Source organism: Scomber japonicus, chromosome 4 (genome assembly GCF_027409825.1).
Source record: "Scomber japonicus isolate fScoJap1 chromosome 4, fScoJap1.pri, whole genome shotgun sequence".
In the NCBI taxonomy this organism is placed as follows: Eukaryota; Metazoa; Chordata; class Actinopteri; order Scombriformes; family Scombridae; genus Scomber; species Scomber japonicus.
This window is the reverse complement of record NC_070581.1, coordinates 28,926,657-28,946,567: the sequence shown is the minus strand read 5'-3', so window position 1 is coordinate 28,946,567 and position 19,911 is coordinate 28,926,657. Positions and strand designations below refer to the sequence as shown.

The 19,911-nt window shown below is 41.8% G+C and overlaps 1 protein-coding gene across 1 annotated transcript; it reads left to right on the top strand.

The window, feature by feature from the left end:
• Window positions 1-3,300: 3,300 nt before the first annotated feature.
• Window positions 3,301-19,817, top strand: nckap5l (NCK-associated protein 5-like). The gene is made up of 11 exons (XM_053318445.1): window positions 3,301-3,441; window positions 5,028-5,096; window positions 5,217-5,255; window positions 5,415-5,534; window positions 6,854-6,946; window positions 7,231-10,121; window positions 11,386-11,515; window positions 11,706-11,778; window positions 14,328-14,624; window positions 16,451-16,602; window positions 18,481-19,817. Exons 1-11 carry the CDS (start codon window positions 3,301-3,303, stop codon window positions 18,742-18,744), a joined length of 4,269 nt encoding a protein of 1,422 aa, XP_053174420.1. The 3' UTR covers window positions 18,745-19,817.
• The last annotated feature ends 94 nt before the right edge of the window (window positions 19,818-19,911 follow it).

Genomic DNA, 19,911 nt, shown 5'->3' with positions numbered 1-19,911 from the left:
ATTTTACACATAGAGCAGCTTCTAAACCGAACTCTTCAGGTTTTAATTTTAAAGAGAACCAACATTTTCCCACATGAGCAAGCACTTGGCGACAGTAGCAAGCAATCTTTTTATTGAGAACAAGGTACAAAGAGATAGTAATATAAAAAGACAATATTTTTGATTTTTCTCAGAACACACATACAAACACCCCCCACCCACCCATCCAACTAGGGATGGGATGATAACCGTGTTCAAGGTATACCGCGATTTGAAAAAGCCACGATAACCGAAACCGCCAAATTTCCTGTCATAGCGTTCCTAAGGTATGAGATGTTTTTAGTCTGGTCAGAGACAGGAAGTGCAGGTCAGAAATCCCTCAAGTGGTGCAGCTGCAGCGTAGAGTATCACGACCCCTCACACTGTCATTACAGTGTATATTCAGGTTCAATTAACATGTCTGTCTTTATTTTTCTTCCTTTTAGGAACATTTTAGAGCTGTAATCACAATACCGCCATACCATGAAACTGTGATATTGTTTCTTATGGTTATCATACCGCCAGAATCTCATACCGGCCCATGCCTACATCCAACCCATCCCCCCCTACAACATCCAGTGCATCCCATTTTAAGGAGATTAAATAAGTAAATAAATAAATAAAGATTAAAAACTCCCTTTTGTTATAAAGTTACATGATTGTTATATGATATATTTATAAAGTGTGCCTTACTTAACCTCACCTTATTTCAGTTGTTACAGTCAAATGCTTTTTTATGGGTTACATGGTGGTATAACTGTGTGTGTGTGTGTGTGTGTGTGTGTGTGTGTTACCTGTTCCAAGTCCGACATCACACACACACACACACACTACTAGTAACTGTGCCATTTCCTGATTGGCCTCCAGCCACAGAATCAGGCTCGTCTCATCCGCTCTAATGACTCCTTAAGATGTGACAGTTGGATCTGGGTCCACGTGGACTTACCTACTTCCCCCCCTCTCTCATGCCCCTAAGACACACACACACACACACACACACAACTACACATACACACACACCTGGAGCCGTGCCCTTCCTAGACTGGTCCTCGTCCATAAAGCCCTGCAGTGTTACCACGCTCACAGACTCGGGGGCAGCTTGTGCTCTCAGTGTGGTGCTGCAGCTTTTTTCTTTTTTTTTTTTTATCTGTTGGATTTTTAGTCGAAAAGCTGAGCGGAGGAAATATGGAAACCCAAAAAAAAACCAAACCAACCAACCAACAAAAACAAAAACCCAACAAGGCCTTATCTTCCCACGCAGCCCCGAGTATATCTCAAACAATGCAGGACGGACGGATTAAATGTGTTTGTGCAGTAATCCTCGGCGTATGTAGAAGAGAAGGTAGATGTGACTCTGTGTGTGTGTGTGTGTGTGTGTGTGTGTGTGTGTGTGTGTGTGTGTGTGTGTGTGTGTGTGTGTGTGTGTGTGTGTGTGTGTGTCGGTGTTGAAAGGAAACGTCGTGGCTGTCAGATAAACGGGGAGTGTAATGGTGGTAAATAACGTTAACGTCGCTCTCGGAGATGAGGACGGAGTCTGATGTGAAGCAGACCTCGGTGAACTGGTACCCCCCCCCCCCCTCCTCACCCCCCTTCATCCCCCTCCCCTACTGTGTGTGTTTGTTTTGGTTTTTGCTGTGAGAAACCAGACGGGTGGGGTTTACAGTCAGCCCATCATATCACCTCGGCTCTTCTCGTGTCTCGGTGTCTTCTTTAATGTCACGGAGATTATTAAACCCTCGTGTGATTGGCAGGAGAACAAAGAGTGTTAATGTCCACTGAGGATGGTGGGAACATCTTCTCTAAAATCCTGTTTTTGTCCCCCTCCTCCTCCGCTCTCTCTCTCTCTCTCTCTCTCTCTCTCTCTCTCCCTCCCCCTCTCTCTCTCTCTCTGTCTCTCTATCTCTCTCTCTCTCTTTTTCTCTCTCTCTCTCTCTGTCTCTCTCTCTCTCTCTCTCTCTCTCTCTCTCTCTTCCTCTCTCTCTCTCTCTCTCTCTCTCTCTCTCTCTTTTCAAGCGTCATCCTCTTGGCTGCCCAGGGACTAAAAATCCACATGAGATAAGCTCTGACTTGGTAAAAAATGTCTTGTTCAATTATTACTGTGTGCTGACAGCAACAGAAAAAAAACGAAAAAAAAAAAAAAAACTTGGTGGACTCGACTCGACTGCGGGAAGCTGTGAAGCATAAGAAAGATTTTGACTCTATTCAGGCCTGAAGAATAAAACCTCACCAACACTCACCAACCACTCCGTGCTGTGGGGATGATTTTTATAGTTAATTCATAGTTTTATAAGTAATTTATTTATAAGTTTTAGTTCATTTATAGATGGTTTCATGTTTAAGTGCAGCTGTAGACTCTTGTTTGTTTGACAGTGAAATCCAAATCTGATGAAAAGATGAGTCATCTCTTTTATTAATTATCTTTATTTATTCATCTGTAGATTATATTCTAGTTTTATGAATTGTCAAAATATGGTGAAAAATGCTTCTTTAAAATCACCTGCAGCTCATAGAGATGTGTTAAAATGTCTTGTTTTGTCTAAACAGCAGCAAAAAATCCAAAGAGACACAGTTTACTATCAAATATGACAAAGAAAAGAAGCAAATAGTCACATTTTTAGAAGCTGGAAACAGCAAATTTATGCAAGTTTTGGTTAAAAAAAATTAACACAGTTGTGCTGGTTCATTATGGACAAAAATGCCTGTGACACAAGACAAAAATAACATTAATTAATATTATTTTCCACTTTTTTTAATGTTTTTTTCTCTGACCAACATCAGTCCAGATCATTACTATCAAATATTCGATTTTAAGCCTTAAAGTGTTTGGTTACATATCATTTTTTATTTTTAAATGAAAAAACACAAGAAAATGAATTATTTTCCATATACTAAATGTAAAGTTAATTATTTTTTGGGTGGGATTATCACAGTCTTTGATATGTCAATGATTAGCAACATTAATTTTGATGCGTTATTATTAAAAAATGATTATAAATTAATATTATTTTCCAATTAACTGATCATCACAATAGCTGCAAATGAACTTCCTGTTGATTGAATAATAGATTAAACCTGTACTGTGACTTAGAAACAGAAACCTCATTGTTTAGGAGTCACGTTTGGTTGCTCATATTCACCAACTAAGCAAATTCAAGTCGAAACAGAAACAGAGACTCGTACTCATGATGTCAGTCACCTGTCAGAGCGTCTGATCGTCTCGTGTTTGCAGAAGCGAGGCCGCGGCCGGTGACACTTTCTGTTTCTTCTTCTTCTGCGTTTCAGATGAGAACAATGTCCGATGAGGCTGAACAGAGAATGTGCGACGAGGACTTCGGTTCGGACGAGGAGGGCGAGGAGGCGGACGTGGAGTCTTACCTGGAGGACAACAGCAGCGAGCTCATGGACCGGCTGAGAGAGCTGGAGGTGAGGAGGAGACGACGACGGGAGGAAACCCACACATCACGTCTGCATCACAAACTTTAATACCAACGAATCTTATCTGAATCTAATCGGCCGCTCAGCAAATTGAAAAGCGGATAATTGAATCTTGAGTTATGTAATCCCGCCGTGAAGGTCGGTTCTTACAACCTCGGAGAGTCTAGGGACGACAGGAAACACAAGAAAGCAGTTTAACAGTCCTAATCCACATGTTGAAACATCTTTATTTATACGATTCGTTTCTTTCTTTCTTTTTTATCCTTTCAAAACCAGGATGTGGTTAAATATTCACGAAGCTCGGAGCTAATCGGACTATTTGTATAAAGAAAGTTTGGTCTGTTGATGTTCGGTTCAAAGCTAAACTACAAACATATAATGTGATGATAAACAGCAACAGTGTGGATCTTAATACGAAGCAGGGTTTAAACCAGAAATCAAAGTAAAGTTAAGTTTAATTTTATTATTATTTTATACATCTTGTACACTTACTTCTGTTGCTCCTGGTCGACTCGTGTGCTTTTATTTTCCTCTTGTAATGTTGTTAATCCTCCTGTTGTTCCTTCTCGGGTCGATTTTAACCCTAAACAGGCGTTAAAACTTCAAAATAAGATGCTGTCATTTAAATTTAAAGCCTGTTGACCAAATGGTTAAAACCTTTGGTGATAAGTTGGAATGAAGCTGATAAAAAAAAAGGTCCAAAACAGAATTTAATTTATGATGATTTATGATTTATAAAAAGTCGAACCACAGGAGGGTGAAGAGAAGTGCTGTATAAATAAAGTTTCTTCTTCTTCTTCTTCCTCATCCTCCTCTTCTTCTTCTTAGAATTTTCTTCTTTTTCCTCTTCTTCTTCTTCTTCTTCTGTTTTTTCTTCCTCTTCCTCTTCTTCTGTTTTTTCTTACTCTTCCTCTTCCTCTTCTTCTTCTTAGAAATTTCTTCTTCTCCTTCTTCCTGTTCTATTTTTTCTTCTTCCTCCTCTTCTTCCTCTTCCTTTTCTTCTTCTTCTTAGAATTTTCTTCTTTTTCCTCTTCTATTTTTTCTTCTTCTTCTTACTCATCCTCTTCTTCTTAGAAATTTCTTCTTCTCCTTCGTTTTCTTCTTCTTCCTCCTGTTTTTCTTCTTTTTCTTCTCCTTTGTTTTCTTCTTCTTCTTCTCCCTCTTCTTCTACTACTTCTTCCTCTTCTCCTTCCTCTTCCTCCTATTATTATAATTATAATTATTATGAATCATCTCCAGGAAGAGAAAAGACATTAAGTCCGTTTCATATTTTAAAGCTGATTATATGACGATGTAAGAAGAACTGCGCTTGTTCTAATTTCTCTCGTTTCTTCTCGTTTGAAGCTTTAAAATCTTCACTTATTCGTTAAAACATTGATTTTTTTATTTGCGGCGCCGTTAGAGGAGACGATGTTCTCTGCTTGTTTGCAGTGTAATGTTATTTGTAGGAGAGTAATGTTCTTGTCAGACAAATGTTTCACCGCTGCAGCAGCTGTTTTTTGTGAGTCCGTGTGGGCCGGGAACTATTACGAGCATTTTTCAGCAACATGTTTTATTGTTATTTTCCCTCGCAGGCAGAGAACTCTGCACTCATGCTGGCAAATGAGAGTCAGAGAGAGGCTTACGAGAGATGCCTGGATGAGGTGAGCTCTATGAATAATCTGTTGTCATTTAATTTTAGAAACTTAGAAAGAAAAAAAAATGCTGATAAATTCTGCTCTGATGGGGCTCAGGTTAATATAAATGTTGTCTTCTGTTCTCAGGTGGCCAACCACGTGGTCCAAGCTCTGCTAAACCAGAAGGTAGCGTGAGGAAACGTTTCTGCATCTGTGTTTTGGATTTATTTTACTGCCTGTTCGTTTATCTTACAGCTGTGTGTGTGTGTGTGTGTGTGTATGTGTGTGTGTGTGTGTGTGTGTGTGTGTGTCTGTGTGTGTGTGTGTCTCTCTCTAACCGAGCAGGATCTGAGAGAGGAGTGCATCAAGCTGAAGATGTTGGTGTTCGACCTGGAGAGACAAAACCGAGCGCTGTGTGAGCTTTTTCAGCAGAAACTACCCAATCACCCCACGGCTCACTACCAGGTGAACGAGCTTCATCATCTTCTTCTTCTTCTTCCTCCTTCTTTTAATGATCCAGACGTGATTGTGATTCATTTAGAGCCTCAACACAGTAGTAGAGAAAGTATTCAGAGAGTATCTTAAGTAAAAGTAGTGTTACAACCAACATAGTAAAAATAATAAAGGAATAGCTTCTTCCATGTTGTTATACTATTACACATATTTGATTTATATTGTTGGTCCATTAATTTGTGAGCAGCGTTGTAATGTAGCTCTTCATTTTAACTGCTTTGAAGTATTGGCTGTAACAATTATAACAATTCATAAGATAAGATATTAATCCCATAATGGGGAAGTTTGCATTATTACAGCAGCAAAGTGGACACTAAAAATAGAAGAGCAGCAATAATAAAAAAGAATAAAGAACAATAAGTAATAAGTGCAAAAAAACAATAATGGTAAAAATGTATATAATAAAATACTTTCATTATCATTCATCATGTTTTATACGCTGAGTATGTGTTTGCTTCTTCATAATTGAATCTGCAAAGTAACCAAAGCTGACACAGAAATGTATTTAATGTAATATAGATGCATAAAGGGGAACTCCACTCATAATTTTATTGTAATTACTCTAATTGCTGCATATGTGGAAAGGTTGTATTGTGAAGCCTTTTGTGGCTGCAGAGGAAACGGCTGTGAAATTCGATGCGTCGCCTCAAGTGATGTCACTTGAATCGGCGTTGTTAAGGGGCTGAAGTTTGATTAATGAAGCACATCTGCTGGTGTGGCGTTAGCAAAGAAGACCGCTCCTCATCCCTTCTTGTGGCTAGGCAGCTCCAGGCTACGTTAGCTGCTACTGACACGACACACCCAAATCTCCCACCCAGCTGTCAGCTGTTGAGTTGCATTGTGGGTAATGTAGGCACTAGGTTGTGACAAGAAGAAGAAGAAGAAAATGTCTGAAATTAAGAATAAGACAAAACTCCCCTCTGGTTCTGCTGCATTAATGTTTTAAAATGTGCTATTTATAGAAGTGCAATGCTAAATCTGGGGAGTACTCGTCACTTAGAATTTACTCAATCTTAATTATTCCCTCTGTCTGAATATCAGTGCACAGCTCTGACACTGAAGACCAGCTGCTAGTTTATTTTTTACCCTCTTTCTTTCAAACAGCAGCAGATCTCAGTATTGTCTTTTCTGCTCCATATTGTTCCAACAGATGCTCGAACAATGCAGCTCCTAGTTGCGTGTGTATGTGTGTGTGTGTATGTGTGTGTGTATACAATACCCTGCAGTGTATACAGTGTCATCATAATTGCCTCATGAATCTCCTGTTACAGGTCCAGGCGGGACCCCTCCCAGACTACAATGCACAGCTGCACAATGACTCTGCCAAGCAGGTGGAGCCGGCACAGACTGAAGCACAAGCCAAGGTGTTTATTTCAGAGCTTTTATCAAACATTAAGAGTGACACAGGGGGGAATTATATCATAGAGTTTAAATAAGAGCACAATCCCCCCCCCATCCTCCATCCTCCCATATGAATGCTCTGACATTTGCTTGACTATTGTGCGTTTAAAAAAAGACGTCTGCTGCTAATCTGCCTCTCACTTCCTGTATGTTCCCTCATGCACTCAAAAGGTCTCGATGAAGTAAATTGTTTTAAGTGTCGGGAGTGAATGTTACGCTGATAGAGATCTCTTTTTCTGTCTGAAAGGGAAATGGCTACCGCACACAACATGCCTCCCCGGGCCCTCGTGGCCCCGCCGCCTCCATGGAGGCCCTGTCCCCCTTCTTCAAGAAGAAAGCACACATCCTGGAGGTCCTGCGCAAGATGGAGGAGACGGACCCTCTGAAGTTTCACCCGTCCACCACGAGCTTGTCTTTCTGCGACTACAGCCAGGTGCTCATGTCCACAGAAGCTGTTTTGGCTACGACCGCGGACCCACTTCCACTGCAGTGCAAACCCCTCCACACGCACTGCCACTGCTCCTGCTCTGACGCTGACCCGCACCAGCACGTCAACGGCGACGGGGCGGTGAAGTGCGAGGGAGGGGCCACCACCTGCTGTTTACACTGCAAGAGGAGTCCCGACGGTCCTCCGAAGCCATGCAACCATGTCTGTAGTCCTTCAAAGGCCGCCGCCCAGAGTCACGTAGCTCCCGCAGCTGCTATGAGCGAATGTCACGGCAAGAGCAGAACGGCGGAGTCTGTTCCCCCGTCGAAACAGTGCACCAAGAATGACGCCCACCAGCAACCGGCAGGCGCCCCCACCCACTCATCAATCACAGAGACGGACGATCAGAGCCTTGAGGCGATGGGAGTGGAGCAGGAGCAGGTCGACTCTGAGAGTTGTTTAAACGCTGCTGCCGAAGAGCTTGTCGGTTTCTGTCCCGCCTCCCATCTGCCCGGTCCTGCGACGGAGGGCGCGCAGATCTCCGAGGCGAGCGACGGCGTTCACAACGGTTTAGCGCTCTCCTCCGTCAGCACCGCCACGTCCAACGACCCCTCAGCCACCCCTGAGAAAGACAGCACAGATCCGGAGGCGTCCTCAGTGAGAGCCGGCGCCTCCGTCAGCCCCAGCCCTTCTTGTCTCAGCGACGTCAAAGCTGCCGCCATCAACTCCCCGTCCAAGCTGCTCAAGTTCCTAAAGATTCCCTCGATGGGGGAGAAGACCCAGGCTGCGCCCCCCGCCGTCCGTCTGAGCCCCCAACTCACCCGCAACTCCAGGATCCCCTGTCGCACCAACAACTACGAGGTGTACCACTCTCCTGTCCCGACACGCAGAGCCACCACCACGGAGAGGTGCAGGCAGCCCCCGCCGCCCCCCGCCAGGTCCGAGTCGTACCCCGCCACACACTCAGCGCCCACCTCCCCTCCGCAGCCCGAAGACCCCTGCTCTCCGCCCGCTAAGGACATAAGCTACAGCAGCCTTTCTGCACCCAAAGCTGCCTCAAAGATGGGCGCTCCCTCCTCCACGTCGTCATCATCACCCAAAATATCCCAAAGGGTCCCACATTACGAAAACGTCTGTGATATATCGACCAACTCTAGAGAGGCCGAACCGAGTCAGGGTCTCGAGAAAAGAACCACGTTCCCGTCGCAAGCAAAGGCGAACGGCGGCGAGAGGAAACTGGTGAAATCATTACCGGAAAGCGTCCTCAACCCCGTCCCTCAGCGAAAGCAGTCGTCCTCATCCACGTCGGAGTCCACATCAGACGACGAAGAGGACTCGGACAGTCCGGTGTGGGTGAACCATCACAGCCTGCCCAACTCCTCGGCCCTCAGCAAAGCTCAAACCCGACCCAACTACTCGCGGACCAGAGAGAAGCAGGAGGCGGACGTCAGGGAGGTGACGGTGCAGCAGAGCTCCAGTCCCGCCCAGCCGCCTCCGCCTCCGATCAGACGAAACGACTCTTCAATCCCCAAGAGGCCTGCGTCGGGGCCGGCGAGACCTCCGGCGGACTCCAGTCACCACGCCTTCAAAGACAGACTGGCCGCGCTGGGAAAGCTGCGGAGCTCGGAGGATTTACAGGTCAGCGTCAACGAAAGCGGTGTCGCCCACAGCGAAGAGAGGAGTAAGACGGCGGAGAGGCCCATCGAGCTCCATAAAGAGGAGCAGAGACACTCAAAATACACGGACTCTCTGGACGGAAAGCCTAAAATTAGCAGTGGCGTGTTGAAGTACCCGGGGGCGTCTCCGCTGTACGAACAGGGGGTCAAACCTCAGCCGTCTGGTCTAGTTAAACAAGAACTGTGTGTGACAAAGACTGAAACCCCAAAAAGCAAAATAGGTCTACCTTCACCCAACGCAGACGCTCCGCAGGTACTACGCAACAACATTAAGTGTCCCGGCTCCTTGAATCTGGCTTATAATGTTAAATCCGGTGTGGGGCCTCACAGTAGCAACAGCCCCAATAAAATCCCCCCGAAGTCGCCGTCCAAACCCTGTCAGGGCCCGTCCGTCCACAGAGCGGGGAAGCCCACCGAGACCCCGCGTTACTCGTCCAAATCCGAAGAGAGAACCAAAATCAGCGGGAAAGGGAAGAAGAATCCGATGTACGGAGACAGCCTCCCTCCTCCTCCTCCGAGACCTCCGATGTCCGACGGGGAGAAGCCGCTGCAGCCGGTCCCGAGTCCGCAATCGGCCATCGAGCAGAAGGTGATGAAGGGCATCGAGGAGAACGTGCTAAAGCTCCAGGAGCAGGACCGAGGAGTGCAGGTGGGCGAGGTGAAGCAGAGAGCCTCCAACGGCATCGCCAGCTGGTTCGGACTGAAGAAGAGCAAGCTGCCGGCGCTGAGCCGCAAAGCCGACGGGACCAAAGCGAAAGACGAGAAGAAGGAGTGGAAGATCAACATCCCCTCGGTGGGCAGGGACTCTGTGAAAATGGCCACCAGGTGTAAAGAAGGCGTGGAGGGTCTGAACATCTCCACGCTGATGGAGAAGGCGGAGGGGCTGAGGAGGGCCCTGGAGGAGGAGCGGGCGTACGTGGAGCGGTCGGGCAGGGGTCACTCGTGTGAGGTGGTGATGGACCAAGCTCAGGGACAGCTGGCTGTCATGTACAGAGGAGCGCGCTCCGACAACTTCATGCAACAGCTGCTAAACAGGTGAGGACGAGTGGAGGCCGGTTTATAACAGACTGAAGCTTTTAAAGGGGCAGTTTGACAGTTTGGGAAATATACTAGTTTTATTTTCTTGGTGTGAGTTTATTTTCTTCCTCTCTTTCTGTTCTTCTGTACTCTGTTTTCAATGTTTACTATAATTGGGTTTTATTTATTTATTTCTTTTAAGTGTATGTTTTTATTCTTCCAGTTGTTACTGTTAAATACGGTTTGTTTTTATGTAAAGCACATTGAGTTGCCCCTGTGTATGAAATGCGCTATATAAATAAATAAAGTTGCTTTGCCTTGTAAGTATGAAGCTGCAGCCGGAGTCTGTTAGCTTAGCTTAGCATAAAGACTGGAAACAGGGGGAAACTGTTAGCTCTGTTTGTTTAATCCCTACAAGATATAACATGTAAATTATTGAGCTTTAGAGTTGCTTTTAGGTTGAATCATCATCTTTGGATAGAGACAGGCTAGCTGCGTCCGGTCTTTATGCTAAGCTAGGCAAAGCAGCTTTATTTATTTAGTACATTTCATACACAGGGTCAGCTCCAATGTGCTTTATATAAAAAATAAATGTCAGGGTATGATTAAACAGTAAACATTGGAAGCATTAAAACATGTAAAAAAAAAACAAGAACATCCAGTTATAATTTAAAAAAAACAGGCAAAAAACAAAGCACATGGAAGGAGAAATGTTTTTTAACCTGGATTTAAAAATATTCACATTTCGATTTGATTTGATTTGATTTCAGTTCTGTTGGTTGTTAAACGCTGATTCACCGTGTTTAGTTTGAAGCTAAGCTAATCATCTGTAGCTTCATACTCACCACACAGACACAATACTGATATCACTCTTATCTGACTCTCAGCAATAAATCAAATCAGCTTATTTCCCAAAATGTCAAACTATTCCTTTTATAATAGATGTCGAAGAACAATTATGACTCAGGCTGCAACTAAAGTCGTGTGAAGATGATTATAGATTGTAGATTATTTTCTCAAGTCATCATTTTGGCTATAAATGTCTCATACACCATCTGAAATCATTCATACAAGCTTCAAATAATGTTAATTTGTACTTGTGACTGACTGAAACTGACTAAAATTATGATTTTATTATCTAAATATATGCAGGTTAATGGACTAGGGTTAGGGTTAGGGTTAGGGTTAATTGTTATATTACTCATTAATTGACTTTATTTATAATGCTAACGCTAAACTCTGAGATCTTAACTGGATATTTGTGTTTTTTTTATGACTGCAGAGTGGACGGTAAGGATGTGATCAGCGTGCCGCAGCGCCGGCTCTCGTTCGACTGCAAGACGTCGAAGCCGATGTTCAGTCAGCAGGGCGACATCATCAGTCACACCGGCAGTCGTGACGATATGGAGAAGGTACCGACACGAATCAGACAATAATTACAGAGATCTCGGCACAGCTTCGGTTTAATTTGCTCTACTTATTATTATCAGCTTTGAAGCCTAAACTCGGCGTCTTAATTTGCTGATTTTTGAAGAGCGGTGTGGAGCCTTTTCATTTCACTCTCTTCTCCGTCTGCTGTGCCTTGTTGTTCTTTTAACGCAGGGATCGGATCGAATGGGCAAGATCACATCAGACGAGAACCTCGCAGACTCGGTTCACTCTCAACACTTTGCAGGTAAAGAAAAGAGGCGTCTGCCGGGGGGACGGAAACGGCACACAGTTTGTAAGATTTATGAGCATTACAACCTTGTGCAAGATCAAACCAGACGTGTGAGTGTGTGAGTGTGAGTGTGAGTGTGTGTGTGTGTGTGTGTGTGTGTGTGTGTGTGTGTGTGTGTGTAGAGAACCAGTCTGGAAATAAAGTCCCGAATATAAAAACCAGATTCACAGTCTTGAGCCCGCAGAGAGAAGTAAACACACTTCCAGTAAAAAGGCCGAAGTCTGCAGATGGCTTTTAAAGTCTTTTACTGGAAGCGACTCTGAAACTGAAAACATGATTAAACACAAAAATTCAGTGAATGTGACTAAAAAGCAACAGAAACAACGATGAAAGAAAAAGTATATTTTGTTGTGGTTTAACATAAAAAACTGGATTCACAAAAACTATGTCAGTCAAAATGTTTTCATATAGCATCTTTCATTCAAGTGGTCGAGTGCTTCACTAATGACGATAAATATTGATTATTGAGACTAAAGCAGACCAAGATACCAGTAAAATACCAAAATTAAAATGAGGTGAGTCTTAAAATGTAAGTCAAACTAATAAATAAGTAATACAAGGTAGGGATCGTACGTGATCGTGTGTGTGTGTGTGTGTGTGTGTGATAAACATGAACACTTGTTTTCCCTGTTTTGAAATTTAGTTGTATTATGTAAGAACTTGAATTTTGTCTCTGGTGATTTCAGAGTAAAGCTGTAACAGATCTGTGTCAGCAGCGGTTGCCGTTAGCAACAGAGAGACAAAATACACAGATTAGGAAGCAAGTAGATGAATAAAACATAAAATGTGTATATCTAGAGAATAGATAAATCTATAGAATATATTACATAAGCCTTTTTAAAAATGTAGTATTACGCTCCGGAGTCGCCTCACAACTCTAAACAGGAAGTGAGAACAGTTGATATTCAACATTAAGGTGGAAATTCAAATAATAACAAACACAACCAGACTGAAAACTGCAGCATCACTCTCATAGTTTACAGCCTGTTATCGCTCTGATCAATATTTTATCTATCACCCACATCAGAAACGTGACATCACTTCCTTTTTCGGGACCGAGCGGGGGGGGGACGTAACATGACGAAGTACGAGTTTAAGATACTAGAAGTTGCTTTATGTCAGTGGTAAATGTACTTTTTCACTCCACTTTGCAGCCTTTAGTAACATTTTACACGTTTTATATTAAAATCTATTATAAATGTTATAAATTATTACCAATAAACGTTTCTGTGTGTATAAAGTAGTTAATATATCAGCCTCGACCAGCCGCAGCATTAAAATACTGTTTACATGTCAACACATTATAAAATAATCTATCTAGTTATATAACATACTTTATTGGTGAAATAACAGGATTACTATGGAGACATGGTGACCCAGCAGATGATAGACATAACAACTTATATAATATAAACCAGGGGGCCGGTGCTTTCAGGATTTGTCGATGCAGGTTGATTTGTGTGTTTTTATTTTAATTCATTCAAGAATAAAATCAGATTTAAAACACAGCTAAAGATTATATCTAAACGGGGGGAAAATGGCATCTGGTAAAAAGTAGTTGAATTTCACGTATTAAAACTTTAATTTCTGGAAGGTTTGTTGAACTTTAGATACCAAGTGAGATGTGTTTATTTAGTTTTTTGTAGATTATATATATATATATATTAATATATATATAACCCTGTATATTACTTTATTCATTCTGTACCTTTAATACTCGGGGTATATTTTAATATTTTTACAGATAATATTGAGGTTGTTTTTCCCCTTTTTTCTTTTTTTTTTTTTAACTTTTATTCAATTTTCCAAAAACATACAAAGAAATAAAATTGCAAAATCATAATTTTCACAAGTTTACAAGACGGGTCCATAAATGAAAAGAGAGAAGCACAGCACTCAAACAATATGAAAGTCCATCTAGTGAAACACAGGTCAGATTCCCGTAATGTCATATTTCAAACGTGTGCCCAGTTAGTTCAGGTCCAAATTGTATTTAACTCCAAGACGTTCCAGTGGTTTCTTCCATTTCTGCTGAAAAGTATGAATCCTCTCATTGATGTAATGTCCCAATTTTTCAAGAGTCACGACCTCGGATATCAGAGATTTCCATATAAGAACAGAGGGAGGGTCATCTCCGACCCACTTCACCATGATTGCTTTCCTTGCCAACATTAAGAGAGATTGAATTACTGTTTTTCCCCTTTTTTAAGTTGAATCCAGGACTCCTGAACATCTGTGACAGTCCACGAGGATTTGACTGAAACATTTCATTTGCATATTGAGGGGAAATAAATTGGCTCACACCTTTATTAGCATATCAAAGGTAGATAAAGTAGGCCACGCCCCCGAGGAGAATCGATTCAGACTTCAGTAAAAGATTAAAAAACACAGTGGGAGTTCATTAATTTACACGTTTGCCTCTTTGTCTCATATTTAATCTATTTTTTGGCTCATAATTCATTCATGTATTTATTTATATGTCTCTCTCTGCTCCGTCTCCGCAGGCTCCGGTGCGTCCACCTACACTCTGGACAGCGGCATTGGTACGTTCCCCCTGCCGGACTGCAGCAGCGGCGCGGCGGGTCGCGGTCTGTCCAAGGCGAGGGCCGAGCACCACCACCACCACCACTCCTCCTCCTCCTCGTCGGGCTCCCCGGGGAGAGCCGGCCGACGGGCTCGCACCCTGGACAGAGAGCTGATGTCCCAGGAGGAGTGCTACGTGCCGCACAAACAGCTGATTCCCACCATTCAGTACGGCTCCGTGATGGAGGGCCGAAGCACCGCCGGCGTCATCCGTGAAGGTGAGGAAAAAAAAAAAACCCCACCAAAAACAGCTTGAAGAGATCAGAGCATGGACGGAGCTCATTGAGTTCTCTGATAATTAGCCTCCAAACTTTAATATTTTAGTACATCTGTCACTAGAGCGCCACAGATACTGGAGTTTTGGGGGCGATGTTAGGGAGTAAAAAAAATTCTGATATATTCTGAATATTAACATAAAACCCACATTTTTGGCGATGTGGTTATCAAAGCAGATTAACTGTAAACTTTATTGTATGAAATGATTATAAATGTTTATTATAAATTCCTATAAATAATAAAACACAGCAAAACAAACATGTCGATTAAGACACACTGACCAAGAAAAACACATTTGTTTCTTTTTATAGGAATATTTTAGGCCTAGAGCTGCCGGGACTAGTCAGATAATTCATTAATCCATCAACAGAAAATTAATTGCCAATTAGTTTGATGATGAAATGATCGTTTTAGTCCATTTTTAAAGGAAAAAAAAGCCAAATATTTGTCAGTTTTAACCTCTCAAATGTGATGATTTTAGGCCTGTACTACGAAGCTGGATTTTCTCTTATCGAGGTAACTTCAGGGTTAACCCTGGGTTTTCCGTACTACGAAGCTGGTTCACTTCTTACCGGGGTAAATCACCATGGTAACTTATGCTGAACGGCTAACCTGCTCCGGAGCAGGTTATGTTCTGGATAAGAGATCAATGAGTATAAAAACACCACCTCCTGACCAATCAGCTCTCTTAGAAAATGACCTGCCCATTCTTAAAAGATCCTGGCTGTCAACATTGGTGCGCGGATCGCGAGAGGAGCGCTTAGGAGAGAATGAGCTTTTAGGGATAGATGCAATTTTTTAATTGGCCAAAATATATATTTAAAAAATCATCATTGAGGCACGTGGGGGATATTATTCTGTAGGTTTGACATCTTGAGATCAAAGGGTCAGGGAGCATAATAATAGTATTTATTTATTGTAATTGTAAAAAATTGACGAAAATATATATTTTTAAAATAATCCTTGAGGCACATGAGGGATATTATTCTGTATGTTATACAGTTGGTTTGAAATCATTCACTCAAATGGTTGAAGTATAATAGGTTTGTATTTTGAATGTTGAATATTAAACTAACTTAATGTCTCTTATGAAAGGAAGGGCACTGAGGAAGCGATCTGCCCCAAACGTCTGTGCCGTAATAAAGTGGCATTGTGTGATCAGAGTGCTGCCCGTTTATATTGTCTGATAAATTAATATTGTATGATCTCATGAATTTACACATTAACAGAGTCGGCAATTTTCTGCCTGCATTCCTTCCTGGTTTTTGCTGCTGCATCATCAGTGTTGCTTTTAGCCTGGATGATGTGATTGAATTCTTCATATTGTTGAAGAATAATTGTCTGCTCCTCCATGGTAAAGTAGTCTGCTCTGCAGGGTTTCTCCATGTTTGTGATTGGTCAGACGCTGCAAACACCTCCCCTTTATGTGAACGCGCAGTGATCCAGATTGGAAAACCCTGGGTTGATTTACCGAGTTGATAACCAGCTTCGTAGTACCGCTTATCCTGGACTGCGAAGATCTGGTTAAGTCAACCCAGGTAACGGAGAGAGATCCTGGATAGGTTAATCCAGCTTCGTAGTACAGGCCTTTTGTGTTAACAGCACAAAAACTGATGAAAAAAACAAAGAAAATAAGAAAATACTCAAGTTTCAGCAGCTGGAACCAGAGAATGTCCCCAATAAAAAGATTATTTCATGATTAAATAGTTCCCAGTTACCTTTGAGCAGTGATTATTTAACTTTAACACCAATGAAATCATTCCTGCAGACAAAGAGGCCCACGGAGCGAACATGTTCTCCCCTCGCTCAAAGACCTGGACCTTCCCCAACCTGAAGACCCCGGCGGGACCAGCGGAGGTTTACCTGGCGGTGGAGGAGGAAGAGGAGGAGGCGGTGTCCTTCGGCTCGCCGTTCAGAGGGGTACGGACATGACTTTAGTTCAGACTCTCAGGTATTCAGTTTAACACCGTTCAAAAAAAAGAGAGCTTACATCAGCTGTTTGTGAGTTTAATGTTAAGCTTGTTATAGCGTGAATGGAGATCATTAATTTAAACTGTGATCGCCACACAGACCGCTCGTTACTGAGAGATTAATCCTTACTAAATATTCAACCTACATTTAATATCATCAGGTGGAAACATTGCAGTAATATACACTTTACATACACTTTAAACTTCACATTAAAAACTAACAAAACCCCAAATTACAAACCTTTATGAACAAATAATGTGTCAGCTTATCATAAATGAGATATTTCTATATCTATATCTCTCTTTAAACTGCATGAATATATATTATATATAATTAATCATAAAAACACATTTTTCTCCAGAAAGAAAGAAGGAAAGAAATAAAATAAGTCAGATCCAAAGTCACAACATTTAACTTTTATTTTTTATCTTCTTTAAAACCTCTAAAACAGATTGCTTCTTACTGGACAGACAACGCTATACATTCAATTTCTTAAGAGGTTGACTTTATTAAAGGTGTTGACTAGCTAAGACATTATTTAAAAGACAGTCAGTAACAGTCAGTATGAGCAGGAAATCTTCAATCTTTATTTTTGCTCCTGACTTTTGTTGCAAGACAGACTTTAAAAAAACTGTGTATCTGTCCTTTAAAACGCAGTAAACTAAATTAGATGAAACAGATAAAAAAAGATCATTTAATGTGTTTTTTTTTTTTGTATGTTTCATCACGCCGACCGTCTGCTGTTTTAAATCAGCCGTGAACTCTGTGAGGTCGACGCTGACAGAGTCGCCCGCTCGCTGCTTTAAAATCCACATCATGAAATTTATATTTAAAAAAGAAAGTTAACGCCTGAGCGGCTTCGTACCGACTCACAGACACCAGAGAGCTTCTCGCTAACTCAGCTCAGCACTCAGAAACTTAAAAAAAAAAAAAAGAGTAAGAAAGAAAAAAAGGGCCACAAAGGAGTTTTTACTGATGGTCGAAGCAGCTACGAGCTCGACTTCACGGTTCACGCGGTCAATCCAACAGAGCAGAGAGAGAGAAGAGTTTATTATTACTTTCAATTCAACTCTGTAATATATTTATTAACTTTAAAAATCTGTTACACTATCAGATATATTATCATTTAACACCAATAATTACTCTTTTACATAATGTTACTGTTTATTTTACTACTATTGTCTTTATTCCTTGCTTATCTTTTATTCTTCTCTTTTATTGATGCTCTCTGTTTTATTTTATCTTTAAAAAATTATAGAGGATTTGATAAACTCTGTGTCAGATTTACGAAAGAGGACCCATAAAATAAATGAATAAGTAATAATCTGGGTCGGTTATATATTGAGGAGTAAAGTGGAGATCCATTTTTAAATCTCACTTCTTACATAATGTAAAAAAAAAAAAAACTGAAAAAACACTGAAGCACATTCTCAGGTTAGAAATTATTAATCAGATGAATATTAAAAATTCACACTTGGATGATTTTCTGTAACTTACTTTTTTTCTTTTTTTTTTTTTTGCACCTGAAGGCTGTTACATAAGATGAAAGAAAGTCATGACCTTAAATATTTCCTCCCACCCTTCATCCTTCCTCCTCTTCCTCATCATCCCTTCTACTCCTCCCACTCCTCATACTCATGCTCATTCTCCTCCTCATCTTCCTCCTCCTCCTCCCACCCCTCATCCTTCCTCCTCTTCCTCATCATCCCCTTACTTCTTCCACTTCTCATACTTATCATCCTCCTCCTCTCACTCCTCCTCCTCCTCCTCCTCCTCATCATCATCCTCCTCCTCCTCCTCCTCCTCCTCCTCAATGTCTCTCCTCAGGGCTTGAAGGCCAGTGGTCCCTCTTCCTCCAGCCGAGTGGTCGATCCCGGCACCCTGCCCGTTCCCGCCCATTCTGGGATGAGCCGCCGGGGGAAGATTCGCACTCCCAGCGTTCCCGAGATGAGCCGTGAAGCTGGCATGGAGCTGCTCAAGGAGCGACCGGAGGAGGCGCTGTCCCCGAGTCAGCCTCAGGTCCTTGAGACCCCTGAGTCCCTCAGCGATTCCCTCTACGACAGCCTGTCGTCTTGCGGCAGTCAAGGATGAAGAAGGGAGGACTAGCTGCAGGGAGGAAAGGAGGGGAGGGATGAAAGGAGGAAGGGAGAGAAAGAACAGCTGATTAGAGCCTCCTCCTCCTGGTGGCTGTACTGTGACGCTGCTGCTGATCCCGAGGAGGGAGACAAAAAGATACTGTGCCCTTTTTCTGATGTCTGACTCTCTACAATGATGATGATGATGCTGCCTCCTCCTCATCATCATCATCATCATCTTCAATCATCATCATCATTTTGCGTCTCTGTTGCAACTGGAAGGACGGATTTTAAAAGACTTCTCCTCAGGATTCCCCAAAATAAAACATGAAGCCAAAAGCCACTCGCTCTGCTCGATGGACGATGTTAAGACGACGTTTCACTTTTTTTTTCCTTTTTCACAATTGGACCGAAAACTTATCGATATCGTGTAAAACTTTTAACGCATGGCCGAAGCTAACGAGCTAAACCATTAGCACAAAGATCATCACTCCTGGTTGTAATTGTTTGCTCTTTTTTTTTTAGTTTTCCTCTCATCCCGGGTTAAACGGATATTTTGAAGCAGCGATCAGATCTGCACTGTATCAAATGAAAATAAAACATCTTATTCCGTTCATTCGACATCATTTCATCACTTTAAAAAAAATGTATCGAAGAATTAAAAAAGGAAAAAAAAATTACAGAGCTCCTTTTAAAAAGAAAATAAATGAATGTTCATGTCTGTGATTCTTTAATTCTGCTATAAAAAAAATTGATCATGTTAATATTGTTTTTTTTGGCGTTTTTAAATCATTATACATTTAAAGGTAATATATACCAGCAATAATAACATAGATAAGAGAAATGGCTCTACACTATTCAATGAATATGTATTTCTATTATTTATTTATTTTAAAAATGTACATCATTTTGCAGCCATCTTTTCTTTTTCTCTTTTTTTTAATGTAATCTGTGAATAATTTTTGCAGCAGTCTCCTCGCTTCGTAGATTATGTTCATATCTCAACATCTCTGTTGCTGTTCGTTCTTTAGCCGATAGAGGTCCTATGTACCTACTGCCGTTTTTCAACTTTCTAATTAAAATGTTTTTGATTTAGTTGTTTGTGTCAATGATTTTTTGGGGGGGCTGGCGGCTTTCTTTACAGACTAACATTTATTTTAAGATATTTCTTAAATTTTTTTCC